The sequence below is a fragment of the Brassica napus genome, chromosome C6 (assembly GCF_020379485.1).
Source record: "Brassica napus cultivar Da-Ae chromosome C6, Da-Ae, whole genome shotgun sequence".
Lineage (NCBI taxonomy): Eukaryota > Viridiplantae > Streptophyta > Magnoliopsida > Brassicales > Brassicaceae > Brassica > Brassica napus.
Window position 1 is genome coordinate 28,715,778 of NC_063449.1, and position 23,129 is coordinate 28,738,906.

At 37.5% G+C, this 23,129-nt stretch overlaps 4 protein-coding genes, 1 long non-coding RNA gene and 1 pseudogene across 5 annotated transcripts; 4 read left to right on the forward strand and 2 right to left on the reverse strand.

Moving 5' to 3' along the window:
• Window positions 1-439: 439 nt before the first annotated feature.
• Window positions 440-3,539, forward strand: LOC106405655 (methylenetetrahydrofolate reductase 1). Its single transcript, XM_013846178.2, has 10 exons — window positions 440-1,018; window positions 1,102-1,184; window positions 1,259-1,432; window positions 1,561-1,734; window positions 1,834-1,934; window positions 2,048-2,159; window positions 2,417-2,497; window positions 2,595-2,772; window positions 2,857-3,191; window positions 3,282-3,539. The coding sequence occupies exons 1-10, from the start codon at window positions 556-558 to the stop codon at window positions 3,357-3,359; spliced, it is 1,779 nt and encodes a 592-aa protein (XP_013701632.2). The 5' UTR covers window positions 440-555; the 3' UTR covers window positions 3,360-3,539.
• A 381-nt stretch (window positions 3,540-3,920) lies between these two features.
• Window positions 3,921-6,414, reverse strand: LOC106405656 (methionine aminopeptidase 2B). Its single transcript, XM_048760982.1, has 11 exons — window positions 6,185-6,414; window positions 5,979-6,024; window positions 5,805-5,903; window positions 5,622-5,721; window positions 5,402-5,547; window positions 5,229-5,320; window positions 5,067-5,161; window positions 4,800-4,896; window positions 4,570-4,713; window positions 4,268-4,485; window positions 3,921-4,178 (listed from the first exon to the last, which is right to left on the reverse strand). The coding sequence occupies exons 1-11, from the start codon at window positions 6,354-6,356 to the stop codon at window positions 4,068-4,070; spliced, it is 1,320 nt and encodes a 439-aa protein (XP_048616939.1). The 5' UTR covers window positions 6,357-6,414; the 3' UTR covers window positions 3,921-4,067.
• A 206-nt stretch (window positions 6,415-6,620) lies between these two features.
• On the reverse strand, window positions 6,621-7,649 carry LOC106405327 (SKP1-like protein 11). Its single transcript, XM_013845889.3, has one exon. It carries the CDS (start codon window positions 7,465-7,467, stop codon window positions 6,997-6,999), a length of 471 nt encoding a protein of 156 aa, XP_013701343.2. The 5' UTR covers window positions 7,468-7,649; the 3' UTR covers window positions 6,621-6,996.
• Window positions 7,650-10,759: 3,110 nt separating this feature from the next.
• Window positions 10,760-11,857, forward strand: LOC125589037. Its single transcript, XR_007325228.1, has 2 exons — window positions 10,760-11,702; window positions 11,790-11,857. It is a non-coding gene; the product is annotated as an uncharacterized LOC125589037 (long non-coding RNA).
• Window positions 11,858-12,860: 1,003 nt separating this feature from the next.
• Window positions 12,861-14,642, forward strand: LOC106405573 (VQ motif-containing protein 18). Its single transcript, XM_048761812.1, has one exon. It carries the CDS (start codon window positions 13,052-13,054, stop codon window positions 13,523-13,525), a length of 474 nt encoding a protein of 157 aa, XP_048617769.1. The 5' UTR covers window positions 12,861-13,051; the 3' UTR covers window positions 13,526-14,642.
• A 4,065-nt stretch (window positions 14,643-18,707) lies between these two features.
• LOC106355613 lies at window positions 18,708-23,095 on the forward strand (annotated as a pseudogene).
• The last annotated feature ends 34 nt before the right edge of the window (window positions 23,096-23,129 follow it).

The following is a 23,129-nucleotide window of genomic DNA, read 5'->3' on the forward strand; positions in this document are numbered from 1 at the left end:
TTAGGTCCGGATATCCGGATCCGGATCCGTATTTTTAAAACACATTAAATTTTTAAATTTCAATAATATTTATATTTGATATATTAATATTTATACATGAATTAATCTTATAATCTTATATTTTAGTTTTTACAATAGTATAGACATATATAAATATAGCTATAAATATTTAATTTATCTATTATATTAAAAAATTAGTTTAAAAAAAAATATTATTTTTAATTATTTTTACGGATCCGGATTCGAATCTGGATAGCCGCAGAGAATAGAATATCGAGACGGATATCCGAAATTCGGATATCCGGAAACTACGATTTCATATCCGAATATTAAATTCACGGATCCGACGGATCCGGATCTAGATCCGAATACCCTGAATTTCCCGGATAGCCGGATGTGTCTCATACCGCCACCAAACTTATTGGATCTCTTTCATTGAGAGGTCTCCTCACTATAAAAGAGCCACACCACTTGCTCTCCACCACTTCCTTTCCCACATATCCACACTCCTCCAGATTCAAAACCCAAATCTGAGATTCGATCTCACCGACGACTATGAAGGTTGTCGACAAGATCAAATCCGTGACGGAGCAAGGCCAAACCGCCTTCTCCTTCGAGTTCTTCCCTCCGAAGACCGAAGATGGAGTCGAGAATCTCTTCGAGCGGATGGATCGGCTGGTCTCGTACGGCCCCAGCTTCTGCGACATCACCTGGGGCGCGGGAGGATCCACCGCGGATCTCACCCTCGAGATCGCGTCGAGGATGCAGAACGCGATCTGCGTGGAGACGATGATGCATCTCACTTGCACCAACATGCCGGTGGAGAAGATCGACCACGCGCTCGAGACGATCAGATCCAACGGGATTCAGAATGTGCTTGCGCTTAGAGGAGATCCGCCTCACGGGCAGGATAAGTTCGTTCAGGTGGAGGGAGGGTTTGCTTGTGCTTTGGATCTGGTGAATCATATTAGGAGCAAGTATGGTGATTACTTTGGGATTACGGTTGCTGGCTACCCTGGTAATTCAAAGCTGCTTCCTTTTTTCAGCTTCGCTGTTGGGTTTGTTGATGTTTCTCTAATGGGTTTTGTGGGTTTGAATCAGAGGCTCATCCGGATGTGATTGAAGCTAATGGACTTGCTACTCCTGAGTCTTATCAGAGTGATCTTGCTTACCTGAAGAGAAAGGTTTGGACTTTGTGTTTATGGTTTTGGGTTTTTTGTGTATTTGGATTGGATTAGTGAGTTGGTTTGTGGAACAGGTTGATGCTGGAGCGGATCTGATTGTGACTCAGCTGTTCTATGATACTGATATATTCCTCAAGTTTGTGAATGACTGTCGGCAAATTGGGATTAACTGTCCTATTGTTCCTGGGATTATGCCCATTTCCAACTACAAGGGGTTCTTGCGTATGGCTGGTTTCTGCAAGACCAAGGTATGGTGTCATCTCTTACAACAATGATGATATAAGCTTAGGGTGACATATTTAGACCCTTGGTGATGCCTTATGAGAGTTATGACTAATGTTTTCGTAACACTTCATTCATGCTATTATTGGTATAGATACCTGCTGAGCTCACTGCTGCCTTGGAGCCTATCAAGGATAATGAAGAAGCTGTGAAGGCCTATGGTATTCACTTTGCGACCGAGATGTGCAAAAAGATTTTGGCCCATGGAATCACTACCCTTCATATCTACACACTTAACGTGGACAAATCAGCTATTGGAATATTAATGGTTGTTCCTCATTTCCTTCTTAGTTTTTTTTGTTTTTCTTCGTTTCACACACATCATTTACATACACTGGAGAACCTAACAATGGTGCTGAAACTGCAGAACCTTGGTCTGATTGATGAGTCTAAAATCACTCGTTCTTTACCTTGGAGACCCCCTGCAAATGTTTTCCGTACCAAGGAAGATGTTCGCCCCATTTTCTGGTAAACTGCATTTTGTTTCTCTTGCTCTGATTTTGTCTCGCCAGTTAATGCAGATCTTCAACTTGTATTTACGGAGAAAATGATACCATTGGTTTCTGTCTGAATCATTGCAGGGCAAACCGTCCAAAGAGCTACATATCTAGGACAAAGGGCTGGAATGACTTCCCACAGGGACGATGGGGTGATTCACGCAGTGCATCATATAGTACACTTTCGGATTATCAGGTACCACATATTCATTCTTTTTTTTTTATTTTTTTGACAATCTACTTTTGGATTTTGAAACTTGAGCATTGACTGAGACTCTTTACAGTTGCTCTTCCTTATTTGCTTAGAGCATTGATTCATCACAGTGCATCATATAATGAGATGCTTAGTTTGCTTGCCACAATATCCTTGGGGTTTGATAATTGCGGTGTCTTCTTTTGTACCTTTCTTTGCTGAATTATTGGCGCTGATCTAAATGCATAATATGTTGATAGTTCATGCGCCCACGAGCACGTGACAAGAAGCTTCAGCAAGAATGGGTTGTCCCATTGAAAGGCATTGAAGATGTTCAAGAGGTAGCCTTTCATTTTCCAACACTCATAGAAATTGATTCGTTCTCTTGTTTCTTCTCACTCACTAATACATTGTCTTGTAAAAACTGTCAAAAATCAGAAATTCAAAGAGCTCTGTCTTGGAAACTTAAAAAGCAGTCCTTGGTCTGAGTTAGATGGTCTCCAGCCAGAAACAAAGATCATAAACGAGCAACTCGGAAAAATAAACTCCAACGGCTTCCTGACCATCAATAGCCAACCATCAGTCAACGCAGCCAAATCCGATTCCCCAGCTATTGGTAATTAAACTCATTCTTTGATCACATATTATACTGTAACTTGGCTTATTCCAGAAGTGCTTAACTGCATTGGGAACTTTGCAGGATGGGGTGGTCCTGGTGGTTACGTCTACCAGAAAGCTTACCTTGAGTTCTTCTGCTCAAAGGATAAGTTAGACACACTTGTGGAGAAATCCAAAGCTTTTCCTTCTATCACCTTCATGGCTGTGAACAAAGCAGAGAACTGGGTATCAAACATCGGTGAATCCGATGTGAATGCAGTTACTTGGGGAGTGTTCCCAGCTAAGGAGGTTAATCAACCGACAATTGTTGATCCAGCAAGTTTCAAAGTCTGGAAAGACGAAGCCTTTGAGATTTGGTCAAGAAGCTGGGCTAACTTGTACCCAGAAGATGACCCTTCTAGAAAGTTGCTCGAGGAGGTACATAATTTTCTCCATTTACATTCTCTTCTTTTCTCAGACCAGATTGGCTTAACTGTGATGATGATTGGGATCTAACTGAATGTGCAGGTGAAGAACAGCTACTATTTGGTAAGCTTAGTGGACAACGATTACATCAACGGTGATATATTCTCCGTCTTTGCTTGATCTCTGAGAAACCCCCAACGGTGGGACGAGGAGACATTCGATTTTCACGATTTGTTGTAACCTTTTTAAAGATATTTGTGAAATGTGATGAACCAACTATAGACATCAGTTTCCATTGTGGCTTGTTCTTTTATCTTTCTATCAAAACAAATAAATCAAGAAATGTTGGTATTTTTTCAATGTTTTCGACTAACAAGACCAGAAAGATGTCGGCATGAAATGCTCCTTAAGCATCAAAACTCCAGAATCATCAGTTTTTAGAAGCGGTTCAACCAATTCCCACATCTTCTTCAACGAAAAAACAGAAGAAGTATGAACAATGCAAAGAAACCTTTGTTACTGAAATGAATAGAGTAAGGCCTTGTTAGGAGGTTCAGGCTTGGGAAGCTGCTCGACATCTTTTACCAAACCAAACTCTATCTCGAGGAACAGGACCTTTTGGTGGAACCAAAAACTCACTCGGGAGGATTTATTTGTTTTCTCGCCAAAGCAAGAAGCTCTACAAGTCTACTTCTTATCTTATGTAATGGAGATTACTAGTAGGATTGATGCGCAAGTTCATGTTTAAGGCAACTACATAGACTTTTAGCAATGTATTGAAGCTCTATAGAAATGATTCAAAGCTGTGATAACACAAGAAGAAAAGAAAGCAGTGTACAATCTCAAGAACAGTATATGAGAACAGAGTATAAAAGCAGAGAATCTGAATCAATAGTCGTCTCCCTTGGAAAGAACTTCTTTGCAAGTAGGTCGGAGTAAAATAGTGTGCTCATACTGTGATACATAGCTCCCCTTCACATCACACAGAGGTGGATACGGCTGAAATGAAATAGAGACAAACGATTAAAGCCTCGTTTTCGTCAGTCTTATTTAGACTGTGGTGTGTAATTAGTGTGAGAAAAGTTTACCTCAACAATGCCAGCGTCGCACAGATTCTTTAGAGCCATTAGATATTTGGTTTCACCAATGCGGTCCAAATAACGTCTGCAGAAAGCGAGAGTGGAGAAGTTGTTGTTGATAGTAGCAAGGAGTTGTTTTGCTCTAGGCAACCTCAAAGGGACATGGCCAATGTCGAAGTTCTTCATGTAGTGGCTACATTCTAAGTCTTCTCTCACATATCCTTTCCCTGCAACAGAACCACAAAACATAGGATCAATCATTGGTGACCTTTTTTTTCTTTCAATAGCTCATGAGCTGAGTTTTATTTTACCAGTCGATCCAAATGTTTCAATTGCATAGAATTCACCCTCTTCCATCTTTGTCTGCTCGCCTCCTTTAACTATTGGAACTGACTTGCCAGCATGTATCTGATAAGGTCCAATGCTATGGCCATTCAAGTTCCGGATACTTTTAACTGCCAAAAAGACAAAACAGGTAAAGGTTTATTACATTAGTATTGAAACCGGTACTGATGTAACAGTCAACATTGGATATTAGTACCTGGGAAGACCTTTCCATTGATTTCGACCTCATAAGACTCCATGACCTCCTGAATTGCAGCACCAATGTCGCATAGACGAACATCGATTCCAGCTTCCTGAACCAGCCAAGAAATACACACAAAGCAGGTTAAGAGGTGGTTCCTAACAATTCAAAGCCTAAATGAAATCACTTTTCACACTGAGATGAGTAGAACAAAGCACTACAAGAATTATTCGTCCTACTAGTAGTTGTGCATTCATAAAGCAGTGAAAGAACAATAAGCACCTTGATACCGGTATAAGTAGCTTCACGGGAGGCTGCTAAGAGAGGATCATACATAGGATTGAAAGCAACTGTAAATGCACAGTCGATAATATGTCCTACAAAAAAAGAAGAGATGTTAATTCATCTGACATTTGTAAATATCATTAAATATTTGTCTTATACCATCAATATGTGTTCCAAAGTCCAGTTTCATTACATCGTCGTACTGAAGTACAGTCTTGTCTCCGGAGTTTGGTGTCCAATGAGCAGCAACCCTTGAAGGTAAAAAAAAAAAGCCATTAGAGAAAAATGACTAGTAAAGAAGAAGAAAAATGAAGGAAAATGTTATAACTAACCAATTCAAAGAGCATCCTGTAGGGAAAGCAATACCAGCTTTAAGACCATTCTCTGATATCAGCTTACGAACAGTATCCTCCAATGTCTCACATATATCAGTCATCAACATTCCAGGCTTCACTATGCTTCTCACATATTTCCTAACCTGAAAAAAATCTCTCCGCGGCTGTAAATGAAAAAAGACAATATTTGGCCATTAATCAAGAAAAGAAAGTGAACCTGGCGATGAACTTCTGCAGCCTGTCGTACAGAGTTGTATATAGGCTTTTGCAAACGCTCCAAGTCTCTCTTCTCTTCAGATGTTGTTCTCCACAAGTTGCTGCATTACCAAACATCTTAAACTATTATAACATATGTAAGATGTCCCTTGAAGGTGTGTAAAGAGTGTTGTATGAAACTTACTCATCCTTATACTGCTGTATTTCACCTTCAGGAAACTCTCCAGATGGGAAAAGCTTAACGACAGGGATTGAAGGTGGATCAGTCTGTTGGGGCTTCTTCCTGCAAACACAATCATTAAAGTAAGCAAACACCAAAAGTGGAAAACTGAAGAATGTACAAAAAAACACTTCTTACTTGCTTTTATTCCTCTTCTTTTTCTTCTTCACTGTTGAACTCTCAGCTTACATAACAAACAAGAAGTAACATATCAGTCAGAACAATGGATCAAAAAATCTAAAACCATCAAACCTACTCAAGGGCAAACTCAACTAGACAAAGTCTTAGAAAGCTAGCATAGTGTAGAGACATCAAAAGGATCCATTTTGTATTTAATTATTCACCTTTGCTTCCTTCTTCTTCTTCTCCTTCGTTCTCCTCTTTTCCATCTTCTGTAACCTCGAGCTTCTTGGAAAGCTCAGTTTCCAAAGGTTCATCTTTTCCTCTAGAGGATGATTCGGCGCCGCCATTCTCCACCGTGGGAGCTACAACAACTTCAGGGTTCTCGCTCGCCATCTCAATCGATGCTTTGCAGTAATCGTACAACAACAAATTCGATTAAAGACAATCGGACACGGTTGATTATGTCAACTAATAGTTCTGCTCCTTATTGGGCCTTATGGGCATCTGTTAATGGGCCGGGTTTAGTTTTACACTAATTTTCTGTAATCTTCTTCTTTTTTTAGTTAAGCATTTTTTTTTGGAGCAAATCTCCAAAATAGCACGTTTCTAAATTTACGATGAATACAAAATGTGTAATTATTATTATGATATAAATGTATTTAGTCTTCACTCTTCACCTCTTTTATCCTTTATTTACTTTTTATTATTGTATGTGGATTTTGAATTGCCTTTTTCTTGTTCTGCACGATAAATAATTTTCCCCGAGGAGTCATCTTCTCGAGCGCCAAAACAAGAGTCATGTTTAGTGAAACACAAACTCTTGTTATCTTGGCAGAGAGTTAGTTGGAAACAAGATTGAATACTCAAGTCCTATAATCAAGAATTGGTACAGATACTTTGTAGAGCTTAGCATATAATCAAGAATTGCTCTTACATTTCTTAAGCATAAGCCCTTCTTGAACACGAAATCAACGATAGTCATCGTATCTAGAGATTCGAAGACACAAAAACCAAACAAAGAACATAAAAGAAACTAGTTAGGGTATTGATTCTCCATGCGAATCGCTTCTACTTCCTCTTCCGTAAAGTCGTTCTCGATGTTGAACGTCGATCGAATCTTTTTCTCGTCTTCGCATGCAGCGATCATATCGGCAACTTTCTGGCACGTGACATCAAGCAGGCTCGGGATGTGTAGGTAATTCGCAGCCATGATGAGATCCATGAGCGTGGGCTGATCAATTTCCCCGACGAACTTCACGTCCCACTTCTTGAGATCATCGGAGGAGGACGAAGAAGAATCACCACTACCGTCTTCCACCGCATGCTTCTTGCAGTACTCGATCACTTTCAGGAGGATCTCGCTTGTCAGGTTCGTAAACCGTAATTCTTGATCGGGTAATTCTTCAACAAGAAACGATATGATCTTCGACTGACGTGCGACCGCTTCCTCGACCACAAACGATTCACCGTCGGAGCTTTTCAGCACGATCATCTTCTTCGACATCGTTTCTTTGTTGCGTGGCTATCAAGAAAGATTGAGAGAGCGAGTGAATAGTAAAGGTGATGCTTGAAGCTATGTTATGAGCCCATGCAATCTTGTGTATTTATAGCATCTCATTCGAGTAACTTGAACAACAAAATATCAGTTGCTCAAAAAAAAAAAAAAGAACAAAATATCAATAATTCAGTTACAAAAAGAAAAAATATCAATAATTTTAAGTATGTTTGTCACCCGCTTGGAAAATAAACTATCATAATTTTCAGCATTTAATTTTATATTTTTCTGGGATCAGTATTGTTATATATTTTTTTGAGAAAAATTATTGTTATATATTACCATCATTTTTATTTTAAATAAATATTTTTTTATGACCAATATCATTATTTTAAAATTCAAAACATTATGTTGTTATAAAGGTTATATATTTTAATGATAAAATTTGTATGTTCAGTATACTAATACTAGCTGACACTGTGTTAGAATCAATATTAAAATCTTAAAATATGTAATTTTAGATGAAAATTTACTAACAGAGTAAATTATAGTTGATTTGTTATAATGTGGTTTATTATTAAAGAAAACAGTTTAGTACATATATATATTTATTTATTTTTGAAAAACAGTTTAGTACATATATAGATATTACAAGTTACACTTTTGTTTTGTTTTTGAATGTAATTAGGCGAACCAAAACCTCAATTAACAAAAACAAAATTCCTTAACTACGTCTCCTATATTTCATCATCTTTGGAACTGAATGAACATAATGCCATTTCTTCACCACGTTTCTTAGTACCTTGCGAGTCTGAATAATTTAGTACATACATTATACAAGTTTAGTACATACATACATTATAGTGTATAATGTATAAAATCCAGATTAGATGTCAGTAAATTGTTATCACGGTCTAACCTATTCTTAATGTATAAAACCATCGTCTAAAGAAATTGAATGTCCTTTTCAAAAAAAAGAAAAGAAATTGAATGTCACGGACGGTATAACATATTCTTAATGTACAAGTCGAGCATTGTGTTTTAAATCGCAAAAAAAAACTATCTTTTTGTCATTCTATTACGGCTCAAACAGGGGCAGGGGATTCGATAGTGAACCAGCAGCTTTGAGCTCCATAAAGAATGTTATAGCGACACTAACAAACGTGTCTGGAGCTGACACACTAACAAACGTGTCTGGAGCTGACAGCATGTTTTATGCTGATGGTTATCAAAATGAGCGGTAGACCAAAATTATATAAAACAATAAATCTCTAAAAGTGTAAAAGAGTAGTTCGTCGCCTGAGAGATTCGAACTCTCGCGGGGACTTTTGTAATTTCTTCACGCCAAATTATAAACTAACAATGTGGATAGATAACATATGTTTATGTTCGTGTTTTTTTTGTCAGACCAAGGTCTCTTATTTCGACGCAATCATTGATGAAAATAAAGCGTATTCGTAAGGAAATGACTATTATATTTACAACTTAAAAAAGATATCTTAGCAAGTTGCACATATGAATCGTGTAGTGCTCCAGCATGACCGTAGGTACAAACAAAATCTTCTGCTCTTTTAAATAAGGTTCTTGAATCCGGCCATAACCAGTGAATTAGTTGGAGCCAAAACAAAACAGTCAAAAACACAAAAGGAGAGATGGACAGCCAAGAAAATTGTAGGATCAAATTACCATGGTCGGGATAAAACATCAACCGAACCGACAAGAAAAATTATATAAAGCCATAGCTGAAACAGTATGTCTAGCTTGAGAGAGTTTCAGCTGACAGGACATGCTGAGATTATTAATTTGTTTTCTTACGTGGACTGAGGAGATTAAGTCTACAATCCCGCGTATAAACATTAAAGAAATATATGTTTATGTCCTACATCTACTTGCACATAATTGTCCAGTCTCTATAAATTTTTATATAACCAAACACGCCTAGTGTCAAATAATGTTCTATTTTAGGAATTAAACAAAAATAAATTTGACCTTTAACCAGGTTGATGCAACATACAAGTAGTAAATAGAAAAACTCGACTGCAACAAAAAAAAATCGTTTGGTGTAAGTATATAATAATGTTGGACTATTTTGGCTAATGAAATGTTGTGACCTCTCCGTATGATTATTGGCCGTTTTGTTTGTTTGAATTTCGAATAATCAATGTAATGCAATAAATATTAAAATCAAACAAAAGACTTGCACGTGCAGAGATGAAGCACATATCACGTGTGACGAGTGCCTGTCGTGTGTGTTAAGTATTTGTAGGTCGTGATTAGCTATTTGGGTCGGCTTTATTTATCTAATCCCTGTCCAACAGAATAATATCAACCAAAGTCTGTTTTACATACATGATACATCACTATAAAAGATGATGACATTAAACGTTTCATATATATTGAAATTTATTTAAAGTAACCAATGTTTAAAAAATCGATAGATGAAAGTTAGAAACTCAATGGAGAAGTAGCTTTATGCCGATTATTCGGGATCTAGGTAGGTGTACAGGTTAACGAAGTAATTGATTATTGATTATATATATTATATTTATATTACATATTTTAAGATTTTTCTATTTAATTAAAAATATTTTTGATGAAACAATTAAAATGGAATATAAAAAAAACTGGAGAAAAAACTTTCATTTATTTATAAAAAATGATATAATTAAAGTATTCACGTTGATTTTATTTAATTTAACCAATTTATATAAATTTAGATGGATTAGACCGGTTTAAACGAATTAAATCGGTTTATACTGTTTTAAGCCAATTTAAACAATTTAAAGTAGTTTAAAAAAATTATTTCTGACCGATTTATGGCTTAAGAGATACTTATACCGACTTTTAGAATATTGAAAATCATGTTATTAATATGGATATTACAAAATGGAAGAAACTCTATTTCTAGAAGCCATGTAAGATTAATTATGCTGACAATTAACAAATTCGTAAACAAAACAAAGTCAGCTTCGCATCCCATGGTAAAGTTGATAAGCTTAAGTCAACCCCAACTAATCATAAAATAAAACGTTGCTTACACCATCTACCTTATGCTTTTTTTTTTGCTTATTTGTTGAGTTTTAATAACAGTTGAAAATTAATAATTGTTTTTCTTCGATAGCGTAAAAGAAACAGGTAATTCTCTTGGGAAACTTACAGTTTATTTAAAATCCACCTGTTGTTATGTGTGTAATGGAGGGCAGGTCCATAGCTGTTTTCTTCCTAGCTATACTTCTCAATATTTTGACTATTTAATATTCAGTTTGTAGTTAATTAATAGAAACATTTACCTTCCAAGACACATTATGAGTTATCAATTACACATAAAGACACATTGGGTCAAGAGAGCACTTTCTTATGCTCATTTGTCTGAATTGCCCTTCAACTAGAGAGAAGGTGTCGGTAACATTTGTCAAAATTCTTTTCAATATTCTCTATAATTAATTCCATTCAACTTTCACCTTTTGGTTTCATATTTCTTAATTCCCTAAACTCAATCTTGCCTCAATCTATCGTCATCTTCATCTCTCATCTTTCGTATCCTTCTAAAGCTTCTTCTTCTTCACAAAATTTGTAGATTTTTTTATAATTCTAAATCACTAATTTCTGTTTGTCGCTTTATCTTTCACTACTTTATGTTTTAAATCTGGAAATCATGGAAACCTCAGATTGAGGCTAAGGAAAATCTATTATGAAATCTCAGATTGGGAAATTCCAGATCTTCACCGAATATATCCAAGGTTTGCTTTTAACTGAACTATGAGAATTTCATATACATATTTTTTTTCCTCTTTCATACTTGTTTCTAATTGATATACAAGAAGATAAGAAATAGATAAAAATTTGATTTTCTTCTTAAGCATACATCGAAGCCTATGTCTCTCCTGCAACATTTGATTCACATGTCGCCCATGCTTTTCATGTCCAACAATTTCCTTGTCCACAAATGGGCTATCCATAAAGCTGTCGTCCATGAATTTCATGTCCACCAAGCTCGTATCCATCCATATCCTCCCCATCGTTCTCTTACCCACCAATCTCATATCTGCATCTCTCTTGTATATCAATTTTTGGATATGACTTAACTATGTGTGTGAGGTAACTATTATCTAAACGGTGGTATATTTTGAGTTAAGTGTGACTTCTCCCTGTTTGTAAGCAAATAAGGGTTTGGAAGATAGTCTCTTGTTGTTGCATCTGTTGCTAATGTTGTTCAGACATGAACTATGGAGTTCACTTCCAAGGTATTACTTTTATTACTCTGTTCTTTCATGTGCTTGATTGGCCTATGTTGTATCCATTAACTATTGAAACCAATGTTACATTTGAAGTTAAGTTGGTAGCTTCCATGTTTGGTATCTAATTGGCACTATACAAAAGTCTGGGACAGTTCACAATATTCAATATGCTGCTCAACTCCACAGATCTGTCTCCCACAATCTTCCTGTCCACGCCTTTGTCGAAGGCATCCACGTACACACATCCCCTGTCCACAACTCGTCTATCTCCAACTTCGCAGTCCACACCTCTCTTGTCCACACACACACCTAGACTAGAAAAAACTTCATCAATATATGTTTTGTTGTATCAAGAACTACTTCATCAGTGTTAAATTGTTTTGAGCATGTTGTCCTAAATGATTATTTGTTGTTTTTCTCTTTTAAAGGAACTAATCAGTGTGTCTTTCTTTTCAATGTTATTGTTTTAAATGGTTAGTTGTTTTAGTAGATCATGGTCATTATCTATACGAACCAACATACACTTCCACATACACACCATCCATAACTAGCACCATCCATAACTCATTCTTTCAAATTGCACATACACTTCCACATACGCACCATCCATAACTAACACCGTCCATCACTCATTCTTTCGAATTGCACCGTCACAATACATTCTTTCAAATTGCAGTGTCCACAATATATTGTCCACGATAGTGTGTCCACTTAAATTTATTATATATGAAAGAAAAGTTTGATCATCTTTTTATGAAAATGATGAACTTATAATCCACTAAAACCATCCACAAGACTTCGTCCATGAAATCTAGTCTACGAAACTCTTGTAAGATTAAAAACCTCGTCCACAAAAATTTGTCCATGAAGCCTCGTCCACACGTTCACATATCTTCCATCCACGACTGCACCATCCAACATAAAACCCATTAGCTGTATCCAATATACCTTTACATTTATTACAACTGAACTGTAATATAGTTACAAAGAAAGAAACAAGACTTCTAAAAAGCTAACACTATCTTTACAATAACCAAGGGTAGTTCTGGACAATAAAGGACAGCTGGCGGGATAAAGTGGAAGGAATGTGTGCCAAATTTACATTGTGTCTTCCACCGAGAAACAAACACACAATGTGTCTTCTTGTGTAACTGTCTCTAATTAATAAATGTTTCTTATACTAATGTTTCTGACCAACCATCAATAATATTATATAATAATTGTATTTTCTATGGTCATATCCATTACTTTTTGTGTATATGTACATGCTCAGATAATCCAAAACATTTGCATATTAAATCTTCAAACAATACAAGAAACACAATCCAAACAAAAACCAAACTTTTGTTTTCTAAATGGTGAGAAATTCAATGAAGGCTGAGTACGATCTTGATCATTTTCCTCATCAAAGCTTCTATGGAGATAATTCAAGAACTTTGGTTCCTATGAACAAGAACTCCCAAATAATCACCAAGATCAAGCCTAAGATCCGTATCATCCATATATTTGCACCGGAGATTATCAACACTGACGTCAAGAACTTCCGTACACTCGTCCAAAGTCTAACCGGAAAACCGGAGATCACCAAAACGGGTTCTAAGAAAAAGATAACGAGAACAAATATTCCTGCGCCACCGCCTCCACTTCAAGAATCCAGCCCAGAACATACGGCAGAGCCGGTCAACAGTTTCATAGGGAGCCACGTGGTGAAGGAAGAATGGGGATCATGTTCAAACACAAACACTTACTTTGATTTAGATGGTTTGATTGATCTTGACGAAGAGAACAACATGTTTTCAAGTCGATGGTTTGATCTTCAAGAGCAATAACTAAACTAGTCACACTTTGCCCTAATATTTAGGGCTTCAACTAAAACGTCCCTATTGGTTCTAATGATTTAATTAGTCGTTCTATTTGGGATGTAACAAGACATGGTTTAATGAGACAGTGACATCATGATGAACGAGGTTGACGACGATCATCATATAAGTAGTGGGTATATACATAGTTTGTATAGATATATACACATGTTGTGATTATTTTGTGCTCTTTGAATTAACTTGGTAGACTGACTTTGCTAAAAACTGGTGTAGCAGTGTAACACGTTGTATTCACGCGTGCGTGTATTAATTCCTTTGATGTATTTGTGATTGACTTTTGCGTGGGAATGAATGTGCTGGAATTGTTTTATTAATTCGTGGGAAAAAGAAGAAGATAAATATATGATTATTGGAATCAAGCAAACAAAAAGGAGACCTTACACGATAACTATAGAATTCTGGATGTCAATATGTGCTCGATGGGAATCTTAACTCCTTCCGGACAATCCAACCAAACCCAAGGAACTCTTGGTTAATGAACAAGTTGATCAAAATGAGAGGTATTGTCTACAGCTGGATAAAATTGAGAGTTGGAAATGGTATCACCTACCGTTTCTGGACAGGTAATTGATCATCATTTGGCTGCCTCAAGAGTTATTTCTACAATGACTCTAACTTCTCTCTTCGGTTAGCGGAGGATGCAACTCTCTCATCTATATACAGAGATGGCAACTGGATTCTTCCTCATGTTCGGTCCGAAAAACAACTGAATCTTCAATCATAACTAACAACACTTTCTCTGACAGAGAATGAGGATTACTATGAGTGGAGAAGTGGAAGTGGAAGGTGCAATAAGTTCGAGATACTCTACGGGTCAGGACTGCAGTGCTCTATATGGGCAAGGCGCTATCGTACCTTGGGATCATATTGTTTGGCTTGCAGGAGGAATACAAAAACTGAAGATGTAAGATGTTCGCACTGAAGTAGTCGCTGATGTAGTTGCTGAAGCATACGTCGTGTTGAGTGGTGAAGACCATGTGGAGTCAAGATGCTGAGCTGGAGTCGTGTAGACTTGGAGAGCAAGGGAGTATCTTGGAGATATGAAAAGAGGAATAAACTTTGGGAGCAAGTTTATGACTTAAAGGAAGAGGAATAAGTGCATTCCAAGAAAAGGATAGTTGCACTTATTGTTATGGAAGATGTCCATATTGTGGGTTCCTTAGAGACTAGGGTTTCAGGAATGGGAGATTAATATAAGGTAGCTATGGGGTCGTCTGTAGAGAAACAGAGACACAGAGGCTGATCTTATAGAGAGAGAGAGAGAGAGAGAGAGAGAGAGAGAGAGAGAGAGAGAGAGAGAGAGAGAGAGAGAGAGAGAGAGAGAGATAAGCTCTTGGAAGTGTTCTGGGTCGTACTGAAGCAGTGGCTGAAGTACTTGACGGTAAAGAGACATAAGCGGGTAGCTTAGGAATCTTTCAGTAGCGTGTGTTAGGGTGATAACACTAGACGTGTAAAAGTTGAATTAAGCAGATTTTGTAATAGATTGTGTAAGGAGATTCTAATAAAGCATTGGTATTTGCTTGTGTATTTTGTCTCTTGATTTATCTTCTGCAGTACTATTGTTGTGTCATCTTGCACTAACAAGTGGTATCAGAGCGGGGCACCTAAGTTATCGGTGTTATCCTAAAGGTGAAGATGAACACGATTATTTTTGTGCAGAAGGCGATCATGTTGAATGCGGACCAGTATGGTCATTGGAAAGCTCGCATGAAGCAGATGATTCGAGGAATCAATGAAAATGCGTGGACAGCTGTGGAGATTGGTTGGGAAGAGCCTACCATAGTCATAGGAGATGAGAAGAAGCCTAAGCCAAAAGAGGATTGGTCAGAGGCAGAACGCAATGCATCTAAGTTTAATGCAAAGGCGTTGTCGGTGATTTTTGGAGCGGTTGAAGCAGAACAGTTCCAGCTGATTCAGGGGAGTACTTTAGCTAAAAAAGCGTGGGAGATCCTGTTGAATTCGTTTGAAGGAGATGAGAGTGTCAAGAGGACACGTCTGGATCATCTTGGGTCGCAGTTTGATAATCTCAGGTGGTCTGATAATGACTCTGTGGCGAGCTTCAGTGCCAAACTCAGTGCTATGGCGCATGAAGCATGTGTACTTGGGAAGAAGTACAAGGAGAAGAAGCTGGTAAAGAAGTTACTACGATGTCTTCCAGCGAAGTTTGGAGCTCACAAGGCGGTCTTGAATATGACCACAAACACGGATGAGCTCAAGTTTGACAAGCTTGTGGGTATGCTAAAGGCAGAAGAGATGGAGACAGACAGTAGTTCAGTCTTTACGTTAGGTGGTGCATCAAGGAATATAGCTCTTGCTGCTGACAAAGATGGAGATAGATCTCCGAATGTTGAAGATGCCATGGGGATGTTGGCTAGGAATCTGGGTAAGATGATGAATTCTTCTGGTGGGAGGAATCAGTATGGTCACCAGGGAGGTGATCGTGGCAATAGCAGAAGAAGAGAAAGTCTCAGGTGCTACCTATGTGGAGGCGTTGGTCATATAAGGGCTGACTGTCCTGTAGCACAACAAAGAGAACTTAAGTGTTCTGAGTGCAGAGGTGTTGGACACACACGGCGTGAATGTCCAAACTCAAAGAAGGGAAAAGGAGTTCCATTGCAGTCGTCTGATGATTCAGAGTCTGAAGAAGATGGAAAGGTGATGAAGAATATGGTTGCATTTGGTGCACGCAAGGAGAAATCTAGTGAATCCTCGGATTCAGATGTCAATACAGACTCTGAGGATTATCACGTGATGGTCAACAAGTGGTTGAATCTCAAGAATGAGAATCTGAGGTTGCAACACGAATTGGTGCAGGGACGTGAGCAGTATGAAGAACTTGCTGCTGTAAATGAGAAGAATGAGTCTTTGGAGAAGGAGGTTAGCAAACTGAGGGAGGTTGCTATTGATGAACGTGAGAGAGAAATGATGCTGGAACGTGATTTGGCTGAGAATCGCAAACAGATCAGGATGCTCAACAGTGGATCCAAAGATTTGGATAAGATACTCTCGATGGGTCAACCAGCCAAGGCGAATTGGGGACTGGGATATCGAGGAGCTGAGAGTACTAAGGAAGTACAACAGAAGGGGCTATCACATTTTGTGCATGGGAGCACATCAAAAAGTGGAGCCAAAGGAGCTTGTCAGGAAGTGCGTAGACGTACGACAAGGAGTACGACAGGAAGTACTACAGCGCGTAGCTGTAAGTAACAAGCCGAAGGTAGTACATCAGTGCAACAACATGAAGGTCAGACAGAAGGTTCTGAAGCATGGTTGTGAAGCTGGTACAAGGAAGGAGACTGATTGGTGCATCAGCAACTGTGTCAGGCCGAGCAAGAAGCAACATCGAATGTGCTGTTGGTTCTGTGGGAAGCTTGGACATAAGAAGGTGGAGTGTTTTTCTCGTGAGAAGAGCAAAAACATGGCCAAGAAGGTGAAAAAGACGTTCATTAAACCCAAGAGGGTTGAAAAGGTGTCCTTAGCCAAGAGTGGCTTACTTGATGAGATCAAGGATAAGACATCAGAAGATGGGTGCAACTCTGTTAGGAGTGATCTTAAGGTTGATCAAGAAGCATCAAGTCTGGAGCCAGGACACGAGGTTGTTTGTGGCACAAGGGGGAAGGAGATCGAAGTGCGTCAGGAAGTGATGTGAGATGATCTTCAGGAGGGTGATAGTGAAATCACTCCAAGACAATAGCAACGAGTGCAGAGGGCACTCGGTGTGGATGGGGAATGGCTTATGGTCAAGAAGACGACACATGACAGAAGCCAAATCCTCAACAGAAGCTGGTCGAAGGGTAGTTCGACAGGTGCGTCAGGTCATGATGCAATACTTGTTATTCCACTGCAGCAGGGGCTGTGTCATGATTATACATGAAGAAACACACGGTTGGGTCTGTAAGGTTTGACATCTAAGCATCTGTTTTAGCTTAGTATGCAATCAAGCAGGGGGAGAATGGTGATGTTCTGGTACAGAGAATGCATATCTTATGGGGGAGAAAAGCATGGTGTGGTGCACATCTCGTGGGGGGAGAAAAACACATTTGGTGTGGGAGTTTTCAGGTGAGGAACGTGGTTGCAACATGGTTGCTGAAACAGAAGAATGTTGTGCTTGATCGGCACACAAAGCTAAAAGGGGGAGATTGAAGATGTAAGATGTCCGCCCTGAAGTAGTTGTTGATTTAGTTGCTGAAGCAGACGTCGTGTTGAGTGGTGAAGACCAAGTGGAGTCAAGATGCTGAGCTGGAGTCGTGTAGACTTGGAGAGCAAGGGAGTATCTTAGAGATATGGAAAGAGGAATAAACTTGGGGAGCAAGTTTATGACTTAAAGGAAGAGGAATAAGTGCATTCCAAGAAAAGGAAAGTTGCACTTATTGTTATGGAAGATGTCCATATTGTGGGCTCCTTGGAGACTAGGGTTTCGGGAATGGGAGATTAATATAAGATAGCTATGGGATCGTCCGTAGAGAAACAGAGACACAGATGCTGATTTTATAGAGAGAGAGAAGCTCTTGGAAGTATTTTGGGTTGTGCTGAAGCAGTGGCTGAAGTACTTGACGGTAAAGAGACATAAGCGGGTAGCTTAGGAATCTTTCAGTAGCGTGTGTTAGGGTGATAACACTAAACATGTAAAAGCTGAATTAAGCAGATCTTGTAATAAATTGTTTAAAGAGATTCTAATAAAGCATATTTGATTGTGTAATTTATCTCTTGATTTATTTCTGCAGTACTATTGTTGTGGCATCTTGCACTAACAAAAACACTCTTTCTTCTACTGGCTCTTCATACTTAACCAGTGTCCTACCAAAGACTGATTGCTAAGCTGGGAATTACAACCATCTCCAAACTGTTTGCTCTGTAACTCAGCTCCAGAATCGCGAGATCGCCTCTTCCTCCAATGCCCTTACGCTTGGAACTAGTGGTGCCTTATGTGTCATCGATGTGGCTTGACTCCGGAAAGGAATTGGCAGAATGTCATTTCTCAACTACAAAGATTTTGAAGTCAAACTTGGTGAGGCAGACTTACCCTCCTATGCTGGCAAAGCTGCATATACTAGATTTGCCATGAAAGAAATGGGCGCCTTCATCGCAACATTTTTTTGTGAACTTCATTTTTCATTTTAGATACGTCAAAACTTGGAAATTAAAACCACTCACTCAAAAGGAAAGGCCATTCTAGCTAGCAAATGGACCTCCCCGGCACTGAATTCATTAATTATGTTATGTCTCTATTCATATATTTTAGTAGAAGTCAAGATCGGAGTAATCTAGTTGGTTCAATTGCGCACGGCGCAAGACCGCAAGCTAACAGCGATCATTTATTATTTTTATTTCATTTTTTCTTCTTCAAAAGGTCAGCCGGTCAGCATGCATAGTGCAGTGGCAACAAATTTGATTGCTTATGAATTTTCCACGTTTCTTCGCATAAAATTGCAAATCGCTTTGCCTATATATACCTTCACATATCTCATCACTTCTCTCACAACTCAGTAATCTCTACATTATTCTTTAAGAAAAAGGTAGATTCATTAATTCATTATTTGTTTTGCAAAAACAAAAACTATTCACTCATTCCATTCTTTCATATTAGACAAATAAAACTAACTCCAGTCGACTAAAAGAACGCAAAAGATCTTTCACTCGGTATATTATTCTCCGCTTACATATCAGTTATTTAAATATTTTTTTATTCATTGATGTATAAGTGTATATTAACTCATAATCTTATGTTCATTTCTATGCAGATTTAAAAGGTTTCTCCAAAAGACTAAAGTCTAAAACAGCTTATAAAACTTTTATAAACAATGACGCAGAAAGTAATCAAACTTCAATAACACCACAAGGCTCAACAATGTATATGAAAAAAAAAACATTTTCTAAAACCCTTTTTTCAAAAAAAAAAAACATTTCGCTAAATAATATTTACAGAAAAAGGAACATTTTCTCAAAGAAAAACTCATTCGGCCGTTCTGACTTTCCGGACGGTTTCCTCTTTGGGACAGCCTCATCAGCTTATCAATACGAAGGAGCCATACACGAAGCTCCTCGTGGAGAAAGTGTTTGGGACACATTTGTCCCAGTGGCGGAGCTAGACATTCATTTTATACGAGTCATAATTATTTTTCATAGCTAAGGGTGTCATAGATGAGTTTTGAACTCAAGACATGGGAGTCAAAAAAAACATTTCTGACCAATTTACCACAGAAAAAACATTGGATATAAGCCTAAAAGTTTAATTTTGTAAATTTCATAGGGGTCGGTTGACCCCCCTACTTACAAAGTGGCTCCGCCACTAATTTGTCCGAAAGTATCCCGGTTTGTTTATTGAACCCTTCTTGTAATATATAGGTTTATATATATCTGAATAGTTACTTTCTTATGATATTCATCAAACTAATATAAAAATGAAACTTTTGCAGAAAGAAATTGCTACTCTAACGCGGACCAAGCAATCGAGTTCTATAACCATTACAAGGAAGACATCCAAAGAATGAAAAGATATAAACATGGATGCTTTCAGATTCTCTATCTCTTGGCCTCGGATTTTGCCTCATAAGTTCTTAACTCATATTATCTAAACAACATTTTTCTTGATTAAACATACTGATGAATGAGTTTTGAAAATTTTAAACAAAGATTTAATCCTTGTTCTCTTGTTCATTTTCCAAAAAAAAAAGTTGGAAAGAAAAACAAGAGAGTGAATCAAGAAGGAATCAATTTCTATAATGATCTTATCGATGAACTCCTAGCTAACGGTATTTAACTAATCTCTCGTACCTATATAAAACCCCAATATTCTTTTTTTTTTGTAACACAAACTAATATTCTAAATAAATATATTCTAACATGATCTTGATCAAAAAAAAAATTCATCAAAAAAAAAATATATTCTAACATGATCATACATATGTATGAACAGGAATCACACCTCTTGCTACTTTGTTTCACTGGGATATTTATTCCTCAAGCCCTTGAAGATGAATAGAACGGATTTCTAAGCGAACAAGCTGTGTAAGTGATTAAAAATAATACATGTTAATTTCTAGAGATCTCTAATTTCTAACTATATTTTAAAATCAATGTCTATAATACGCATACAAAAAAAAATCTTTTTGCAAAAAAAAAAAAACAATATTGCAGTGATGACTTCAAAGATTTTGCTGCCATATGTTTCAAAGAATTTGGCGACCGTGTGAAATTGTGGGTTACACTAAACGAGCCATGGTATTGGTGGCTATGACCAGGGTCGTGCCTGACTTTTTTGGGCCCCTAAGCACAAAATATATTTTTGGTCCTTCAATTACTTATCATGGAAAAAACATTAAAATTTATGGGGCAAATAATTGAACCCTCAACCCTTTGTAGGAAAGAATTGGACAAAGACCAGTAGAACTAACCATACTTTGTTAAAAAAATTGGCCCTTAAAATACTTATACACATCAGGGCCCCAAGCATGTGCTTGATCAGCCTATAGTCAGGCACGGCCCTGGCTATGACGCAAGAAAGAAAATCGCCTGGACGTGCCTCCAAGTACATGAATGAAGCAGCTGTGGCTGGAGAATCTGGCCTGGAGGTTTATACTGTTAGTCACAATCTACTTCTGGCTCATGCAGAAGCCATTGGAGTCTTCAGAAACAATCCCAAAGTAAGGATACAACATATTTGATTTTGTTATATAAAGCACTTAAAGTCTTTGGTAAGACATATTTATTGACAATATTGTTTTTGTTTGAATCCCAGTGTAAAGATGGCAAGATTGGTATCGCGCATTGTCCTGTCTGGTTTGAGCCTTTTGACATGAACTGCCCTGATGACAAAGAAGCTTGTGAACGAGCCATGGAATTCATGTTTGGATGGTGAGTGTTTTTCTCATCAAAATATAAAACACACACACACGTTCTTGACTCATGACCGGATATGAATTTCATGAAATTTGTGAGATAATAAATATTTGTAGGTTAATCTCAATAAAATTTTATTAACAATTTGGGGACTATACGACCTTTGTAAAATAATTTTTTTTCAATTTAGGATCATTGCGAAGGTTTCATTCGTCTGTGTTGGGAACCAGCATATCTTGACTTAAGAATATAAACATACCATACTTTTTGTTAATTTTCTAATTTGAGGAATTCTTTTTGTAAACAGGCATATGGATCCAACTGTGTACGGAGATTACCTTGAAGTGATGAAGAAATCCATAGGGAAAAGATTACCCTCATTTACCTCAGCACAATCCAAAAAGCTAAGGGGATCTTTGACTTCGTTGGAGTGAATTATTACAGTGCTTTCTATGTTAAAAGCATTGCTGAAGTGGACCATAATACTCCCAAGTGGAGATCAGACGCACGCATTGAATGGAGAAGTAAGTAGCGTTTACAAAATACATATAACTCGTATCATATTTTATAGGGTTTCTATTCATTTCTTCGCTCACAAGCTTCTTAAGGGTTTATTAGTTTCTTAAGGCTTTTGGTTACGGATTTTGTTGTCTCACAAGTTTTATATATATTGGAAGTTTGGAACAGAACAAAACAAAGCAGGACAGACATTGGTTGTAAGAAGTGCATGGTTCAGAATGGGACTTTCTATACCCACAAGGGCTTTGAAAATTTCTAACTTATGCTAAAAATAAATACGAAAGCCCAAAGTTCATGATCACTGAAAACGGTAATAATTTTATACGAAGCTCTTCCATGATAGTTTTACTCATTTGTTTCTTGAAATATGGTGTATACTAACTCTCTCTCTCTCCTTTCTTTGCTTCAGGACATTGTGATATGGATTATGAGGAAAAAACAAAGCTTTCTAATTTGATGGATCTCCAAAGGACAGAGTACCACAAGAAACATCTCCAAAGCATCCAACAAGCCATCCAGTAAGTTTCTTGACACACAAGAAACTGTATTGGAACCCTAGACTTAGCTTCTTACTGATGATAAATGTTTTTTTTTTTTTTGCTTAGGGAGGATGGAGTTGAAGTTGAAGGATACTTTGCATGGTCGTTACTAGACAACTGCGAGTAGAACGAGCTAAAACGTTTCCCAAAAATTTCTGCAATGTGGTTCAAAGAGTTCTTGAAAAGAGCAGAAGAGATTGAAGAATCTGAGAAGGAAGAGTACTTGTTGAAGTCTGCAATGAAGAAGAAGAGATTCTTATTAGCAACTGGTTCGGCTTCATGTTTTATTCCTAAGATGTCTGAATCTTCTAAGGCCCTCGAAGTATTTTTCTAGATTAATTTGTAGTGTTGAAAAGCTTTGAAGCAAAGTAGAGTTTAAACAACCAGGGCTAAGAATTGTTTGTGGTTATAAAACTTTTTTCCCTTTTTAATTAGTCTTCTTTGCTTACAATCATTCTTGGATTAAAATCAACTGAAATATTATCAAAGTTAAAACAAATAGTGCATCAGCACTACCATGGTAAACTACGACAGTATATCTTTTTATTTTCCGGCAGAAATATAAATATCGACATTCTTTAAAGATGATTGAGCAATAATACATTTGTATAAAATTATAGATAAGCTATCCTTTTTTTTTTTGAAAAGATGGGAGA

What these genes read in the sequence shown, in the direction of transcription:
- LOC106405655 (XM_013846178.2), top strand. Translation starts at nt 556, where the DNA reads ATGAAGGTTGTCGACAAGATCAAATCCGTGACGGAGCAAGGCCAAACC. An exon ending in CAGCTATTGGAATATTAATG is followed by an intron (nt 1,735 to 1,833) that starts GTTGTTCCTCAT and finishes CTGAAACTGCAG; the next exon opens with AACCTTGGTCTGATTGATGA. An exon ending in CTAGAAAGTTGCTCGAGGAG is followed by an intron (nt 3,192 to 3,281) that starts GTACATAATTTT and finishes CTGAATGTGCAG; the next exon opens with GTGAAGAACAGCTACTATTT.
- LOC106405656 (XM_048760982.1), bottom strand. Translation starts at nt 6,356, where the DNA reads ATGGCGAGCGAGAACCCTGAAGTTGTTGTAGCTCCCACGGTGGAGAAT. An exon ending in AAGAAGAGGAATAAAAGCAA is followed by an intron (nt 5,904 to 5,978) that starts GTAAGAAGTGTT and finishes TTGTGTTTGCAG; the next exon opens with GAAGAAGCCCCAACAGACTG. An exon ending in CTGCAGAAGTTCATCGCCAG is followed by an intron (nt 5,548 to 5,621) that starts GTTCACTTTCTT and finishes GATTTTTTTCAG; the next exon opens with GTTAGGAAATATGTGAGAAG.
- LOC106405327 (XM_013845889.3), bottom strand. Translation starts at nt 7,467, where the DNA reads ATGTCGAAGAAGATGATCGTGCTGAAAAGCTCCGACGGTGAATCGTTT.
- LOC106405573 (XM_048761812.1), top strand. Translation starts at nt 13,052, where the DNA reads ATGGTGAGAAATTCAATGAAGGCTGAGTACGATCTTGATCATTTTCCT.